Genomic DNA, 19,405 nt, shown 5'->3' with positions numbered 1-19,405 from the left:
CAATTACATGACTGCATAAGAAGTCTGGCTCCTGGATGAAACTGCTCAATGACATAAAATACAGTTGCCAAGCATTTTTTTCATGTTTTTTTTCTATTTTCTAAGTAGCACTTTGTGAACGTAATCAATCAGTTTCCATACAAGCTCAGAAAGGGACACAGACAGAAAGCCCAATGGAAGTTCCTAGTCACCTCATTGATGAAGCAATATGAACCCGACTTTAGACTACTTTTAGAAATGCGTATTGCTCAGCTGCAGTACATAAATTCTCATTTATTCTCCAATTACCAGCTTAATCCATTTAAGACTGCAGGGGAGCCAAAGTCTATCCCTTAACACAGTGGGTGCAAGGCACAAAAACTATTTTCAGAATCTCTGGATACATGCCGATACTCATTCACTAATGGCATACACATCTACAGGCAACTTAGTGAAATACCGGTTCACAGACGGCCCATCTTTGGGATGTAGAAGAAAATGCCAGCACCCATCAAAAATCCATGTGGACACAGAATTAACATGCTGACTGCACACAAGGCACCCCAGCTGAGAATCAAACAGGAGAACCAAGAACTCTGAGGGTGCTGCACCTAGATATTTTAACATTAAGATTATCAGTACAAAATCATCTATCCCATTTGACTGTGTTAATCTAAGTATCTTCACAATGGTTGTCTCCACTGCATGCCTTCAGATACTACATATTCAGTTGCCTCTGCATGCGTATGGTATTACAAAGTATTGCTGCAAATCTTGCATCTATAACACCTTCTTGTGTCCTCTTCTATATACCACTGACACATTCTGAAGCATACTTTGATTTTTATGCCCTCCTCTCTTTAAACTAATTCCTATGTTTTTCTCTTTTTCTGTTAGCATGGTGTCATCTTTCACCCCTTCCTAGAAGGATATGTTTTAGTGTCACTGAAAATATACCAGACACCAAACAAATCTTTCTGTTGTAACTTCATTTTCAGTAAAACTACCTTTCCAGACTAGATCGTTAGCACTTGCCACACTACGTAGCCTATATGTGCACCCTAAACAACTACATCAGTGCATAGCTAGCTTTACATTCTTGGATTTTATTGCAATTCCCAACAAGCATATGGTAACCAGTCTTATAAGTTCGCTGGTAGGATACAGTGAAAACCTGCAACTGCATGCATCCTGGTGCTCTTCCAACAGTATCCTCCCTTTACCCAGCTTCAATTTTCTTTCCAGTGAACCCAGAAACAGCAAGATTGAAAAACCGTTAAATACAGCTATGGCACTATTTTCTATGACTCATATTTCTTTCTGACACCAACCTTGCCATGAAGTAATGATACTGAATTGGGAAGAGCACATATGACAGAATGAAAAATGTGTAAATGTTGAGTTTCAGATATCTCACCAAAACTGAAACAGATTGACAGTGGTCTCTGTAGCTGTGAATGTCCCTCATAATGTGCAGTGACTTTAGTATTGATTATATATGCATATTTAAGGATGTAGGAGTAATGGTCCCCAGCATTAAGGGGTGCAGGGGGATTTGACCCTTCCTGCACAAAAAAACTCTCTTATTTGATGTTTTATGTGAATATCATTTTTGGATTTTTGTGTGATCAGCATTTGCCCAACTATATTTCAAAAGTGCAGCCCAGATTCTAATTTCCATTATCAAGCCCTCAACCCTAAATCTGAGCATTGACCCATCGATGTCTAACACTTACCATGAAACCCTCAGAAGCCCATCTCTGCTTACTTCTAAACAACACAGGAGGAAGGCAGTTACAGCATTCTTTTTATGGCTTTTTGTACTTCTTTTCCCAGGCAGGGTATAGTTCTAGATCTCTAAGTCTCCCCTAATATGACATCTAAATCATACCACTCATATCTTTCATTTACATCCTCTGCAGAATATCAGCATCTGTTTATGCATAATCTGCAAAGCTAGAAACAATATTCAAATGCCCCATATACAATGTCACAATGTCTTCCAATCTTCTGAAGGTAACTCTTACATTAAGTATCCCAGAAAACTATTTGCGCTGGTCAATTTTGAGTCATTTAAGTTGCTCTTGACATTTGTGGTAATATATCAAAAATCCTTCTACTCTATCTCTGTTTCATACTGGCTTCTACCCAATAATTAGTCATAATCTGTGTTATTTGCATCTTGGAGCATGACTTTGTGACTAAATTTATTATAGATGAATCACTTCCACCACTATCTTCATTGCATAGATGTGCAAACTCACTGCATATTTCATCATTACTCCTACATCTGACCTATATTATTAAACTTGCTAAACAATTACTGTTGATCTTCTTCCCCATTTACATTGTTATTACAGTTTTCTCAGTATATGTACTGCTATTTCACAATATATGTGCACTGGGCTACCTTGGCAGTCTGCTCCATAGTACTGTACATCCACAATTTTATTTTTCGTTTTTTTTTTTTTTTTTTTTGCTTTAGGACTATATTACTTTGTACACATCCCCTGATTGTACAGCAAACTCACTGTATACATTATAACTTTTCAGTACATATCTTATTACTAGATCTTATCTCTAAGTCTGATAAGGGAATCTTCCAGTTTATTCACAGACATATGTATTTTTATTGCTGTGCATTGTATAGGTATTTTAGTTTTATGTCACATGAGGCTTTATATTTTATTCTGAGCCCCCCCCCCCCCCCCCAGCTTTCTGTGTTGGAAGGAAGCCTTCTAGCTTATCAGTGGGAGTGGTAAGCACTAGGTAACCTATCTACCACATAAGGAGTGGTTCTGGCCCAGAAATTGTAGTTACTGGCCATTTGGGCAGTTTTTCCATCTCTCTCAACTTTCTGATTTAAAAGCCCACATTTGCACTTGTTTCCCCCTTTCCTGTAACTAGTTTAGTCCAGATACAGATTCTTACTTTTAGCACTTGAATTTGCTTATTCGTGAGCAGCACTTGTTCAGAACTTGTAAGCACTAAATAACCTACTAATTACTACAGCACTCAACCTTCCTCATTACCTAGAGGAAAACAGTTTTGGTACTTACTTTCCTCACTTGCTTAGAGAAAAACAGCTCTTGTACTCACTTTCCTCACTTATCTAGAGGAAAATAGTTTTTTATTCAGGCATGTCCAAGGGTCAGCTCCCATTGTTCTATCCTGTCTATCTGATGAATCTGGGCATCTTGGGGCAATGTAGAAATTGCCTCATGTACACAGACAACCCTCTCCTCCTACCACCCAACACTACAACCTGTGAGAGATGCACTTATCTAGCCAAACTGGAGGTAAAGCTCACTCCAATCAAGACTGAACTTGACAGTCAAGAGGAGAAGGTAAACACTTGCACCACACCACACTCATCACATAGTCTCACTAAATCTACACCACCAAAATCCACACATAGAAACACAAAAACATTTGCGGAGGCTCTCAATAATAATCTGTCAGCTGCCTGTCGGGTGCCAGGATCCACCACATAACCCACGCACTCAGGTCACTCCACCATGTTGGTGTGAATGACCTGAGACGTACCTCCCTGGACTACATAAAAAGAGACATGAAAGAGCTCTCCGATCTTGTAGCCCAGGCAGATATGACCGTAGCCCTGAGTAGCATTCTGCCATCACCCAGAATGAAGCCGTAGTACAAGGACAAAATGATTGACTTCAACAATTGGCTAAGCTTCTGGTGCCATTCTAAAGGGATCCAGTATCTGTATGCCTGAGATGACATGGTCGACAGCCCACGATGCTTTGCCAGAGATGGCCTGCACCTGTCACCCCTGGGTTTCTGGATACTGGCTAAGGTTCTTGCCGCTCCTATAGTGCCTTTTTAGACAAGGTTTAAATGACAAATTCACCACCGTAACAGGAACAGGCAAGCAAAAACTGAGGGTGATGCTGTTTAATGCTAGAAATCTAAATCTCAAAATGCACTCACTCGAGGCACTCCTTAAAATGGAGAACATTGATATCTGTGCAGTGACTGAGACCTGGTTCAAGGCTCCAGAGAGCACCCCTGCACTACCAGGCTTTAACTCATACCACACTTTTTGGCCATGTAACCTGGACCGGAACACCAATGGCAGAGGTGTGTCCATATTCATTAAGGATATCCACACCTCCAGGCTAGTTGGTCAGCATAATGCAGCCGAGGTTATCCAAGTGCAACTAACTTTGGGCAAAACTGCAATCCAAATTGTAGCTTGCTACAGATCCCCCAGCATGCCCCAGGATTCCCACTCCTCTTTTCTTGATGTACTAGAAAATATTAGGGTTCAACCAAACACGCTAATAATGGGCGATTTCAACTACCCCACCATTAACTGGGAAAACTACTCATGTACCAACTCCTTTGCTCAATGCTTTCTGGAATTCATAAACTCCAATGCCCTGGATCAACTTATCCACACCCCCACCAGGGGCAACAATATCCTAGATCTAGTCATTACCAATACGAGTGACTGGTGATCCACACCTGAAGTCAACACCTCATTGGTCCGATCCAACCATAAGCCAATTACCCTAGATATCCACATCCTGCCTCCACCCCTCATTAAGGAAACCATGGTAAAAAATTTCACCAAAACCAACTTCATGCTTCTTAAGACAGGAAGTGGTAAACTTCATGACACCCATGCAGATGGACAATACAGTTTTGACTACTGAATCCCACACAATTGCACTTTATAAGCACTTACATGAATGCATGGATCGTGCTATCCCAAACAGAACCAAGACGCTATCCTCCAAAAAAAGGAAGCCAATCTGGTGGTCCCCTGCCATAAACAAACTGTACAACAGAAGGAAGAAACTCTTGCAAAAGAGAGTAAAATCCCACGAGTGGAGGAGCTCCCTGGTCAGCCTCAGTAAGAAGCTGCGATCCCTGATAAAATCCTCCAAAGCTAGTTATGAAAACAAAATTGCCACTGATTCTAAAGACAACCAAAAAGCATTCTATAGCTATATCAAGAATCTCAATGGCAACACCCAGATTTGCTCTGAGTTACAGCACAATGGCACTAAATATACAGACCCAACTGATATTGCCAACATCCTAACAGATAGGTTCAGTGCTAACTTTACCCCCCTCTCACCCCCTAAAGAGCCCATCTCTATACCAGAAGAATGCAAAGTTCCTGTCATCATGGCTGCACAGGTAAAAACCACACTCTCCAAAGCCAAGAACACAGCATCCATGGGACCAGACAACATCCCAGGCTGCGTTCTACACGAACTACAAAACGAACTGGCACCCCACCTAAGTACCATGTTCAATCATAGCCTCACCTCAGGCTTTGTGCCTGCTGAATGGCGCACAGCAACGGTTATCCCACTCCACAAGGGGGGAGCCACCACGGACCCCGGGAACTACCGCCCCATTAGCCTGATGAGCCTGGTCTGCAAGGCCATGGAACATATCATCATGGAACTTATAAACAAAGACATTGGTAATCTCCAAACTCTGGATCCCACCCAGTTCGGGTTTGTAAAAGGCAGATCATGTCTCCTAAACCTGATAGACTTCTTTGAAGCAGTCACCAAAGCCGTAGACAAGGGTAAGGTAGTTCACACAGCCTATCTAGATCTTGCCAAGGCTTTCAGCACCATCCCCCACTCTGGAATTATAGACAAACTCACTAAACTAGGTATAAATCCCTATGTCACAAGATGGGTTGCCAACTGGCTCACTGACAGAACCCACACTGTGAAAATAGCAGACTACAAATCTGACTTCAGACCAGTGACAAGTGGAGTACCACAGGGATTAGTCCTGGTCCTCTCCTGTTTGGTATCTACTTCTCTGAAGTACAGGCTAACACAGTGGACATCCTACAAAAGGGCCTCACTGAGACAGATGCCTGGTGTCAAAGCCATGGCCTCAAGCTCAATGCTAAAAAGTGCATTGTCATCCCCTTTGGTAAAAACTCTGTACCCATGAACTACAACATAGACGATAGTATACTTAACACCAAAAGTGTGATAAGAGACCTTGGGACACAGGTGGACAGTAGTCTCTTCTTTGATAATTACATCGCCACAGTAGTCAGGAAATCCTTCTACGTGGCACACCTCATCACAAGAGGTTTCTCATCCAGAAAAAAAGAGGTCATTGTTCCCCTCTACTCATCACTCATTAGACCTATTATAGAGTACAACTTCCCTTTTGGTATGTACCTCACAAGACACCTACAACAGCTGGAAAGGCCGCAGAAATACCTCACAAAGAGGATTACTGGCCTCAAACAGATGCCCTACGCAGACCGTCTCAAAAAACTCCAGCTTTACTTCTTCGCATATCGCCTACTCAGAGGTGATCTCTGCCTAACATACAAAGCTATGTCAAACCCAGAGCTGTTGGACATGCTCCACTGAAATCCCAATCCCTCCGAGCTACACGCTCTAGGGACCTAAACCTTGTCACCACAATAAACAGAACATGCCGGAGGGATAGATTCCTGTCCCAGAGACTTCCCATACTCTGGAATAAACTACCTATCTATATCAAACAAAGCTCCTCATTAGCACTCTTCAAGAAGAATCTTGATGATTGGATGTGAAATAGGAAATTCTCCCCGGGGATCACCTCTGTGGCTCTGCTCAACAGTGACACAGGAAAATAATGTTCTTGGGTGGCAAAAGCCAGGGTACCTTTTTGGCTGGGCTTTTATAGGCCACAGGGCCGATAGCCTAGTACCTACCTATGAATCTATGTTATGTAAAATGTGTTTTGCACCTAATTTCTCAGTGGTGATATCTTTATAATAAGGCTTTTCTTCTCAATATTCTCCTGAAAATGATACCTCATAGTTGGACATTAATGGTCAGCAAAAGTACTAAGTAAAGAAATTAACTGACACTGATCTGCAGCCAGACTATGCAGCCCATAAGAAAGATATCACAAGTTAACGGCCACACAATTGACTTTAGTGGGACCACACTGGCTGCTTGCAAAGTACAAGTGACTCCTCTCAGAACCACAGTCATAAGTTTATAGGTTTATACTATGCTAATGACCATCAGAGTCTTCATAAGTCTACCTAAGCAACCCAACCCTGTTTTCTCCTCAACTACTTTGGATGCTTCCATATGGTGGGGTATGTTAGAAAGGAGGTAGCTAAGGATTATGTGTGTGGAAGGGGGTATGCTAGTTGGAGATTAATTTACTTACTGTCAGCCTTTGTCCATCAGAGACATATGGGCCAGACTGGGGGGTGAATTTGCAAACTCCCATCCAATGATTAAACTTTTGTTTGAATATAGCCACAGATGAATTCTGTTGACTACATGTAATTCAAAGTCCAGATTACTGTTTACCTATATTCTCTGATCCCCAACTGCCGGGTCAACTCTAAAGAGTGTTATATTAATGAAGTAATTAGCCCGAGGGGACAATTTCCCAAAGGGCACTATAGTGCATTTCTTTGCAATGAGTTTCAATCTATGGCTTTAGCACCAGTTATTTATTTGTATTAGACCCTCCTGAAGCTGTCACGGGGAGAATCTATGACCGCTCCCAATTTACAGAGATCTGTGAACTTGATGAGCCAGAAGCCTCTGACATTAGCCTTGACTTCTGAGATGTAGATGCCAAACAGGAGCAGTCTCAACATGGAGCCCTGGGACACTCTGCTGGTGACTAGTCTCCTGGTGGAGGTGATCTCACCAATCCTGACTTCTTGGGTGTTAACTGCATGCCAGCCATCAATCCAACCAGTTATGTAGGGATTTGTGCCTAGTTCTGAGAGTATGTCAATAACTGAGTGGGGTATTGTATTGAATGCCTTGGTCAGGTCAAGGTAAGTGGTATGCACCGTTTTCCCCTCAGTCACAGCCTTAGTGACCCTCTCAAAGAAGTCTGCCAGGTTGAGTAGGCAAGACTTTCTCATAATAAAGCCAAATTGGGAAGGGTCCAGTGTCTGCAGCTTCCAGTGCTCTTGTTGATCACGTCCATGATAATTCGTTCCATGGCTTTGCATATTAGACTTGTCAGAGTGATGGGCCTATAGTTTCTGCAGTCAATTGATAGCCCATCCTTATGAAGAGGGATGACCATTGTGGCCCTCCATTCACCTGCCATTTCACCCGTTTTGAGGCTGTAGTTGAAGACTGCCTTAAGTGGTCATGCTAGTTCACTTTTAGGCTGTTTAGGAGGAAACAAGGAATATTGTCATGTCTCACTAAAGCAGTGTTTTTGGCCTTAGTGAGTGTCACCAGGACTTGCTCATTGTTGACATTTGGGAAGATATGCTAGAAATTATTTCACAGGGGTAGTGGGGGTGAAGTTAGAGCAAAATTTATCAGGCAGTAGATTCACTATGTCATCATGGTCAGTGAAGGTTATGCCATTAACAACCATTTCTGTACACTGCTGAATGTTACCTTAAAGTTACTGATAGCTGAAGAAGGCCTTGTGATTGTCCTTAGCCTGGAAGATTATCCTGTCCTCATAACGTGGCCTTGTTGAACTTTATTAAATGTCTCAAGTTTCTTGCTTAGTTGAATTAGAGAGATCTTGTCTAAATGAGAGTAGTTCTTTCTGATTTTTAGACATGATTTTTTTTCTTTTGTTATACACCCTGTTAAGGTAAGGATTCCACCAGTGGGGTTTGATTTTCGTGTTAGATTTGGGCTTACCTCTGGTTGGTATGTCAGCCTCAATGCAGCAATTTACATGTTTGTACAGTGTTTCTCTGAATAATTCTGCATACGTACCTATTTTCTAGGGTTTGAGGGAGCTGTGAATTATGACAGACTACCACTTAATAGGATGTGGTTTGCTTTAGAATAGCTCCTAATTGTTATAGGTAGAGTTGGGTTTTCCTGGTTGTTTTTATTTCAAGGGAGACAGCTTTGTGGTCTCACTGCACCAATGAGGATGTGACACAGGGGAGGGTGTAATGCTTTCCCATGTCAGTGAGTACTAGGTCAAATATGTTGGATCGGGTCTATATCAGAACACTGAAACCGATAACGTTGAACACTCACATGAGCGAGAAAATCATGTCCGCAAATTTTGTTCGTGGTACAATGAAGACAGGGATTTTTGCCCTTTCCTCTCTGTATTGCGATCTCGGAGTAGGCATATATATTTGGGGGGGGGGGGGCTAGCTCCCCACAATACTGTTGATGAATATGTGAATATTCGCTCATGTGAGCATTCAATGTTGTCAGTTTCGATGTTCTGATATAGATGCATTTCATCATATGGTTGGAGTGCACACTCTCTGTTCCAGGGTGTTCGCACTGATAAAGTCCAGGAAACATTGTGCCTGTGACTTAGAGGCAGTGTACATTTCCTAGTTTATACAGCAGTAATTAAACTCTCCCATGAATAGACTATTTCGTTGGATGGTGAACACCTGTAGTAGATCTAGGTGAGAGTTGTAAGTTTCATGGGGCATAGAGGGTGACCTGTAGCTGGTCAGGACAGGGTAAGGAATCTTGTCTATGGGGATTTGGATGTGGATGAACTCCAGGGCATCATCCTGTTTAACCAGCCCGGAGTTGTATTTATTTCTAACACAGATCAAGACACCTCCACTTTTAGTCCCTGTCTGTACTGCTGTTGGTCTAAAAGTGTGGAAGGCACTGTAGCCTTGCACTGCTTGAGTACTTTCTGTGGCTTTAAACCAAGTCTCGGTAACAACACAGATGTCTACATTCTCCAAAGTTTGAAGAGCTTGTAGGTGTGGAGGTCCTTTTCATAAGACAGTTTTTCACACACAAAAGAATCCCAACTTATTCATAAGACATCATAGACAGCAGCAGCAGAAAAAAAGTCCCAGATGTACCCAAGCAGAAAATACCATCAGCTGACCTTAGTATTTCCACCATCACTTTACAGTACTGAAAAGGTATTAAATTACTGCTTTCAAAACTTCATCCTCTGAAAGCCTTATCAAAACAAGTAGGTATCATTCCATCTGTCTCCTCTTTGCTAATATGTCATCACCTGACTAATAAAAGTTTATATTGTACTTTTTATCTGTCCTTACATGACTTTGACACCAAAAGATACATCTGACTGCTAGAAGCAGGAGAAATCACTTTCCTTGGATCTCCAGGTTTAACAGTTACCTTTCCAACTCACTTGGAATATATTCCTTATATGTTCCTTGGTTTATATTCATGACCTTCAAATGCACGTCTAGTCTCCTGTATCACTATGTAATCCAAAACAAATACATATAAATAATAGAATAATCAATTACTTTAGGTCTAATCATGTCACAAGTACAGCATCATCTTCATCTCTGTAATCAAATCTAGTTATCTTTCATTTACTCAGCATTCAGCTCCTTGCAACTCAGCAGCTTGCAGCTGAATGTTCATCTTTGTATTCCATTGCAAAATGCTCAAAGACACAAACTGTACCTGTAAAGTATACCTTTTCTGTTTTTGTGCAACTCAGAGACAGTATATTTATAGACAGAGGGTATGGGGATTGCCCTCATTTTGGGAGGGGGAGGTGCAGGAGAGCTACTTCCCATTGCAAAAAATACCTTTTTTTCACAATTTGCTGCTGATGGATAGTATAACATTACTCTAGCAATCAGCACTGACAGTATGAAACGTGTACAGTTGGTGGCCAAGTTAAATAAAGTGGACCCACCAAATCTGCACAGTCAGTCCCCTTTCTCACTCAACGCTGTTCTCACGATCAATAACTGCTTTCACCTGCTGCCACACTTGTATTCATTAATGCATTTAATTTTGACTTCATTTCCTGTAGCCTCCCAGTAACTCAACAGTTCTAGGTAATCCCACCCCCTGCCACAAGGTTGACATTCACCAGTTATTCCATAAACATTCATATACTCATTCCTCATAAATTCAATTCTGATGGTTTCCAGTCTTAGCTCATTTTGCTCCTTGTCTCCAGCCCCTTGTCTTGACAACAACTTAAGCATTTCTTTTCACTTACACAGTCCCAAACTAGGGAAAGTTCACACAGTCAAAAAAAAAAAAAAAAAGCAGATGGCTTCCTATCAAAAAACATCTGTCATAAATATCTATGCTACCATCCTAAAATATATTGATAAAAAACTTGCTTATCATAAAATAAGGGTTTGTTCTATCATACCTTATTTCTTTTTATAAAGTGGTACTAGTTGTGAAGTGGAAATTGACCACACACAGGAAAAGAACAAGAGAACCATGAGAATATTAAAGTATGCTTCTCAATTTACCCGTTTAATTTTTATTAACACAGCCATTTAGCAAATCCTATAGGCACTTAAAAAGTGAAACTGCTATCATGTATTTTCCATATGTCGTTATGTAAAATAAACAGTAACTCACATCATGTACATATGTTCTTTTCCTTTTTTTACTCAACAGACTTCTGCTATAGCTTAAATTACTATTTACTGAAAAAAGAAATAACAGCCATGTTCTTTACCTAGCTCGACAACAACTCAGTAATCTTTCCAGATCTAAATTGCTTAAAGCAACTTAGACAAGACAGTATATTTCCCACTATGATTTAAAAAAAGATACTTTTTAACAATGCCTGGCAATTTCTTATTATTATTTAATGGGCTGTAACCATAGATTGGTGAAGATATTAGCTGTGAGGTAGAACATATGGTATTGGCACATACCTAGAGATAAAAATGAGCTTGACTTTGATTTCTGTTCAGAACTTTGCAGGTGCAGGAATAAAACCTTTTTATTCAAAAATCATTGAACTAATCATAAATGCTACTTTCTCATAACTGCCTCTTAAATGCAATGCAAAAACATTCATTCAGCTCATTTTCTGATACCTCAACAGCCAGGAGAAGCACTAGGTCTCTAGCAAACCTGAACTTTAAAAATCAATCTTGACATTATAAAGAACCACCCAACCATCACCTCTAAGTACCACAGCTCACCACTGTCTGATTTTGCCTCATATTTTGCCCTGTCCCTCATAAATCTTTTGGGTTTCTAATAAATCATGGAGGCTTAAGGTTTCATATTTTTATTATTTAGAAAATGAATATTTATACAAAACCATTGTTCTATTAACTTTTAAAGTTCACAAATATAACATTTAAATATCTTCCCTAATTTTGGGCTACTGCCCCTCATAATTTTTTGACTCTGTCCCTGATACTTATGAAAAGATGTTGACAGCTATACTAAATACATTCTATTAAGAAACTTTACAGTGCGATGAATAACATGAATATGTATAATATATAAATACGGGTTCACTTTATAACATCGAAATACTGAAATGTCGAATTTCAGTATCTCGAAGCTATAAAGTCGAATGTTAAAAATAGCGAACGTTCATAATCGCGAATTTGACGTATGTCGAAAATATGTCGAATTCGCGGTTATGAAGTTGCGCTATGTAATGTCCGGGTTTGTGTTTTGTTGGTGCGCGGTGCCGTGTTTGGATGTAGGTGTTATGTCAGGTAAGTGAGTGTTTTGTAAGGGTTTTGAGTGGGAGTTAGAGTGTGTGTGAGGGATTGGAGAATGTGCGTGTGTGAGTGAGCTTTTGTGCTGTGTTTGTGCGATCTCGGAGTTAGTATATATAAGTAGGGGGGGTGTGGGGGGTGTATGTGTGTTGTTTTTTTGTTTATGTTGTGATGTGGGTGTTGTGTTGTATGTTTAGTGTAGTGTGTGCGGTGTTTTCGGTTATGTGGTTTCGCGGTTTTTGTTTATCGGTGTTTTGTGGATTCGGTTTTATAGTCTCAAGATACTGAAATTCGATATTTCAGCATTTCGAGGTTATAAAGTGAATTCATATATACAATATATATTACGCATATACACACACTCTCATACACCCATATGTGTGTGTGTGTGTGTGTGTGTGTGTATAAATAGATAAATATTACTTCAGAACCAGCTTGGTTATGACAGCCATAGCCAAATCCCTGCTTAAGGACACTTTGTTTCATGAGATCATATAAATGTTTGTCTTTTCCCAGTTAGGGGTCGCCACAGCAGAACTCTGGTCCGCTAATGATTGGCAGTAGATTTTTTATGGTGCCGAGTTACCAGCCCGATGCCCAACCTTCAGCGAAGACACACCCATTCACACATGCCTTTCAAACGCCACTCGACCGCAGGGAGGACATGTAGACTCCACACAGAAGGCACTCCAGCTGAGAATCGAACAGGAGAACCTCTTGCTGTGAGGCAACAACGCTACCGCTGCACCACCGCGGCTTCCTTCATTAGATCAGATAAATGCTAATATCATTTTGATCAGTTATTTTTAATAGGTTTTGACTGAAATTTTGGGTATGTTCACTTTCATTATTATTTTTTTTATACAGTGTAATCTAAAGATATTAGCAACTTGCTGAAATGTGGTGTCAATACTTTATATATTTTTAGAATTTGCAAGATAGAATTAATTGTGTTTTATTCCATTCACTATGATCTGTGTGTGTGAAGCTTTTTGCACTTTGTAATTTTGCTAATTGTTTTTCTTAGAAGGTAATTGGAGTTCCTGAAATTTACTTTTTTTATATTTTCAGTTAGTTATTTTTAATGAAGCAGTTTTTTTGTTTTAACTTACAACTGCCATACTATACCACTGGCTAGATACAGACCTTTTGATGAGGGTGGAGATTTTTTTTCTTCCAGTACAGTTAAGGTTCACCTCCTGAGTGGAAACTTTAAACCCTGGTTATGGCAGTTAGGTACTGTGGTAAGGACATATGTAGTATCCCACTGGAAGTCCCCTCCCTCCACCGATCATCTTAATGGGAGAGTTTGCTTGAATTGATATACAGGTTAGGTAGAAGATTGGCTACAAAAGGTGTGCCAAAGTAATAAAAGGTGCAAAAACACAAAAGAAGTGGGTAAAATTTCTGGGATACTAAAGAAACAGTAATCCTTTGGATAAGGTTCCGATTTCACTGGATTAGTTAGGATTGTTTTTGTAAGTCCAGCTCTTTGCATATGTAGGAGTAGGGATTTAAATTTCAACATTTCAGCATTTTGACATTGCAACACTGTATATTTAGTGTTACACTTTTCAGTATAAAATATCTGAGTAAGTTGACGTGGACTCATTTTGAATAAGCATATCATTTCCTGCTGAATTATTATTTTTGTATTAAATGGTACGCTACCAAAAACATGCACTATCTCGAATGGGGGGGGGGGGGGGGCACATTATTCAGCTGGCATACAATTCCAAAAATCCTAGCAATGCAGCTGATAATCTGCTTCAGCAATGGCATGAATTAATTCACTGAATGCCAGAAAGTAAGCACAGAAAAATGTGGATAATCTTCTGATGAACTTAATGTCACAATACTTCTTCTTTTGTTTTCTTTATAAAACTGACTGAGTACTCTTTTCAATGCTGTTACATATACCAGCACTGAGACATTATACCTGAGCACATTTAAATTTTTTCTGCCAGCAACAGATTTATTTTCTTAATACCCTGATCAGATTTATGATTGTTATTCCATGATAATTACATAATTTTTGTTATCCATATACAAAGAAGTTTATTAGAGGACCAATCTTCAACTATAATAACAATGTCCACACCAATGTTTCAATGTTTCAGTGTGGGTATACAGCCAAGATCCTCAAATGAGGTCATAAGAAGTCATTCTCCATCTCAAAGCAGACCAAAGCGCTCTGTCACCAAATCAATCATAAATTCTTCTCAACGGTACCTACTTCCTTCTGCTTCTCTCCATCTAAAAACAACACTATCCCATTAACTAATGTAGGGTCACTGTCACTGTCATCTTCTTTCTTTTCCCACCCAGATATACAAGAGACTCATTCACTATTTTTACCTTACCTCATAAGCAATACTTTAAATTCTATTCCTGCACCTCTGTATTTAGTAATCTCAATGGCTTTGGGACAACATTTGCAGTCACTATTACTTGAGCAACTTAAATTGAAAGAAAAGAGAATTCCCCAAAGTAAATCAACCACTGTATGCACAATCACATGTCCAGAGCTGTTCTTCTCCATCTTTGATAATTAATCGTCCTTCAAGTTACACTATATATTCTAGGTGACATCATGTCACCTACAACATCTTATGTGACACTCACTGTCTCTATCCCAAGGAGCACCACAGTTTTATCTCATGCTGTTGGATTCAGCAGCACTAAGCCTTGATTCATTTAGGTAAGTGGGTAAATTTGTGAACCTTTTTTAGCTATGACCTGTACCACAAGGGTAAGGGTAAAAATAACATAGATATGTACATATTTAAGTGAACATATGTGGGAAGAAACTGGAGTGCCTATAGAAAACATACATAGGTGTGAGAAGAACATGCAAATGCCATACAGTGACCTAAGGTCAGGATAGAACCAGAAACCCTGTAGCTGTAGCGTTGTCATGATGCATGATGTTTATCCATGTATATATAGTCACCCACACATATATATATATATATATATATATATATATATATATATATATATATATATATCGATAGATATAGACAGATATATATATATATATATATATATATGTGAGAGAGAGAGAGAAATATATATGCACACACACACGTATAAAAGCAAGTACTTTGCCTTCACTATTCTTAAATAACCAATACTGGTTGACAATCCTCAACAGGAGACACTGATTGCTGCATGTGTTACATATCAGAAATGATCATTTATATTGACAATTTGTGCAATCCGCCACTTCAGTCCTTTTATATACAGAGCTGTCCAGCTTGCACAAAAGTTACTCATGATTTCACAAATAGACTTCTGTCTCACAGAAATTACTTTTAACTCCACTTGGTTTCATATTCTGAATCTTACTTTGAACCTGCCACTTTCACTCTTTTCTGAAAATGCTGCATCCTTGAATAAACTACTTCTTATACGGGGTCATTTACAGCCACTCCACACATCCTCTTTACAATCTCCACCATCTGCAATTCAAATTCATCAAACCTTCATGATGTACATGGGGTTTCTCTGGATATTTGAAGGCTGTAGTGCAATTCTTGGAAAAGGAAAACAAGTGCAATAAGAGGGAAATATGCACTAATTATGAACGTGCTAAATCTCAGAGAATTCTCTCTTCTCTGAGGTGATCCCAAAGTTAACTAATGGAAGTATGGAGGGTGGATTCTCCAGACTGACATCTGGGGGTGAAAGGGAGGTCTCCACCTGCAAAAAAGCACTTTTAATGTTTAACAGAAAATAGTACATTATGCTGTTACTTGAAAAACATTGCATTTTATTTTTAAGAGTTCAGAAACTGTTAGACTTTTGATAGCTTGGCCAGTTTCTGTTCACTTAATACATTCCATTCTCCTCCTTCAATGCAATTCCTTACTTTAAATGTCATCCTACTCCAGTTGTCACCAGACAAGTTATGTATATCTGCTTGTTGCTTTTCCTACGACATGCTTAGTTCTTGAGCAACTTGGGAAACATCTCTTTTTTATGTACACTATTTTATATTAAAAATAGAATCTGTGTGAATGCACCCTGATCTCTAGACTGCACTTGTAAAAGATAACTAACCAGTGCAGCATGATTCTACTTGGTACTAGCTAACTAATTAATTTTGCTGGGATATTCCAGCCTTATACCTAACAAGTTATTTTTAACTAGACTACTACTCAAAATAAAAAAACTACAAACTATACATCAACTGTGCAGTACATCTGTGTTCAACTTCTGTTCTAATCCAATAAAAGTCTAACACAGCAGTCAGCTAATGCAATAAATAATCAACAAGCGTGATGCTTTACTGTAAACCCTTGCAGAAATATGACTCACTGTACTAACTTTATGTCAGAACTAACATGATGTAGCAAGTAGCTGCAGCAGATCTCGTTTTTTTCTTGCTTTATTAACAGATCTCTGCAGTGTTGTATTAATGCATTGTGGATGCTTTCTCATGGTTTATTCTATGCTTGACAGAGTTCAATCCCATATTATTTCAGCCACACTCAATTTATGATGTTTAAGATACGTAAAAATATTTTATATACATACTGCCTCACTAAGCTTAAGAAACCAGTGCTAAGCAATTTCAAATGACCAAAGATAGATTATTAAAATATTATTTAAAATTATTGTTTTACGTTAGACTGCAAGTCTATTATATATTGTTTATTGCAAAGCCACAAATATACTAGCAAGGTTATCTGCCTCCTAAATCCAGGACAAAGATTTAGAAACAGAAACAAAGGGCTGGTGCTGCAAGTTTAGGGCATGACTTAAAAACAGACATTTTCTTTGGAAATCTGATAGGTAAAATGGTCTGTACAAAGGAATTTCCTTAAAAAGTCCATTGATAATTTGCTGTGTAACATTATTTTATGATTTGAATCCACTTTGTCACAAAATAGGCATTTTGCATAGAACATGGATTTAAAAAAAAAAGCTGAAGTTAAAAAAGACAGGTGAGAGGTGTATGTCAGAAGATGAGTAAGGATGAATAAGGAGCACATGACTTTTACTCCCCTCCCCATTTTACAATAAATCAGCTTCCTGTTACCAAGTTTCTGATTCAGACAGACTCACACGATGATTCAGTATAGTAGACATTGATCCTCTCCAGCTGCAGGGCCGAGTCTCCAATGTAGCCTCCTGCTGGATCGATGCCATGTTCATCACTAATGACTTCCCAAAACTGAAACAGAAGAATAGTAAGTCGGGGTCACTATATATGCTTAAGGAAATGCTTTATAAAAGGTTAGGACCAAGTAAGATTATTTCTAAATCTAAAATGTTAGGACTAAATAACATTATTTCTAACTCTATTGAAGTTAAATGCAGACATCTCACTCAATTTCTGTCTCCACATTAACTCAACAACGTCTTCTGTAATGCGGCTACTATAAAGGCTAGATGTGTTTTTCATCACCCAGTAAATGGATGTCTTGTAAAACATGTCTCATAACATCAGAATTAAAAGACTGCTTGGCATTTGAAAACAAGCTCTCACATGTGACTGAATAACGCGGAATGAATGTATACCCTTAGTACTGATATCCAAATATGAATGAAATGCAAACTATGTTTTGGGTTGGAGAGTCTCAGGGGGCAGCACTTACTTTGCAACAAATTGTTCGGGAGCCGGGAAAGGGTGTTGATGTTCACACTGCCACTCCCTGTCCATGAATTCTTTGGGGGAAGTAAGTACGCCACCACTAATATTCATCATTGTCAGTAAGTCATGATAGAGGGTACTTAACACAAAACTAAAATCTTAATACACTAAAGTGCTTAAACTGGATCACTCGAGTCCTGATTTCATGTTGGTAGTTATTTACCCCTTCCAAAAGCACGCACAATTCAAACCTTCTAAGGAAATGCAGTCGTAGTAGCTTGATGGATACAATACTGAGACAGTTAAATGTTTTACAGTGTGCGCAAGCAGCGCCCTTGTTAGAAGTTTCACCATAGAAAATGTCATAGATAAACCCACTTTTCTTCAGTCAGAAACAAGACTGCACTGTATCCACCATACTTCAGTCCAAAATACTCTGGGAAATAGAAAATAAAGTCAAAGTGATGGGTGGGTATCATAATGAAGATAAGGAGAAGTGACAGACTTACCTTAGTTCCTATTTGGTTGCCGCACTGACCAGCCTGTATGTGCACTATTTCGCGCATGATGGTGGGGTTTTACGACGACCTTATCTTCTTAAAAGCTTCCTTTCTTGTTCAGTTGGACAGTGGACACACCGCTGCCTTGACCGACTGACAACTACAGGAGGATCAATGCCGAGCTGTAACATGAACTTTTGGAATATGTGGCACAGCCTCCTGGGCGGGGTGATACGCGTGAGTGACAGCGACAGCTCAGCTTCGAACTCGGATTTTTACTATTTTACGAATCTGCTCCAACTACTCATACTGTGTGCACACCCCCACCCAGCCATCTCCCTTCCAAACATAAACGGTACACTTCTCCCAGGTAAGAAAAAGTACAAAGGACTGACAAAAACCTGCACGTTAAACTCAAAGTTACTTATTAAACACCCACCCGGTTACAAGAGTGTCTCGTTTGCCTTGGTCCAGCTCTGTAAATGCTGCAGTTTTCTATAGCACATTATCCTATATAGTACACAGCTTATTTGACTAGTTTATTTAGTCTTGAGTAGTTGACTACCATATCTCTAAAATGTCCAGATTTGTGTAGAACGTCCATGTTTTGCCTCATATTTTTTGTCTCTTTCTCATAAAATTTGTGTTTTTAGGACAAATCACTGAGGAATGAGATCACTGAATAATTCATATCCTTCAGAAAGTGCACACCAATCCCAAAGCAATAGGGTTGGCACCTTTTCAAATCCCCAAAGTGGGACATTTTTTGTAGAAACGTGAGATCTTGCAGGACAAATCCAGGGGCGGCTCGTGCTATAGGAATGCAGGACTGCAGCCCCCCACCTGTACAATAAACTTTTTGAAAAATAAAATGTAAAAAAAAAAAAAAAAATCACG

General features: G+C 39.4%; 1 protein-coding gene across 1 annotated transcript in view; it reads right to left on the bottom strand.

The window, feature by feature from the left end:
* The window catches only part of TUBB6 (tubulin beta 6 class V), a 95,478-nt gene extending 76,751 nt beyond the window's left edge, over positions 1–18,727 (bottom strand). The window contains exons 1-2 of the mRNA XM_044067367.1: positions 18,518–18,727; positions 17,480–17,588 (exon numbers count right to left, since the gene is read on the bottom strand). Of these exons, the coding sequence (XP_043923302.1) occupies positions 17,480–17,588; positions 18,518–18,574 (166 nt within the window). The 5' untranslated portion in view covers positions 18,575–18,727. The remainder of the gene's footprint in view (positions 1–17,479; positions 17,589–18,517) is intronic.
* Between the last annotated feature and the right edge of the window lie 678 nt (positions 18,728–19,405).

Source organism: Protopterus annectens, chromosome 3.part1 (assembly GCF_019279795.1).
Source record: "Protopterus annectens isolate FY-2018-M chromosome 3.part1, PAN1.0, whole genome shotgun sequence".
Taxonomy (NCBI): Eukaryota; Metazoa; Chordata; order Ceratodontiformes; family Protopteridae; genus Protopterus; species Protopterus annectens.
This window is presented reverse-complemented; position numbering and strand designations above follow the sequence as displayed.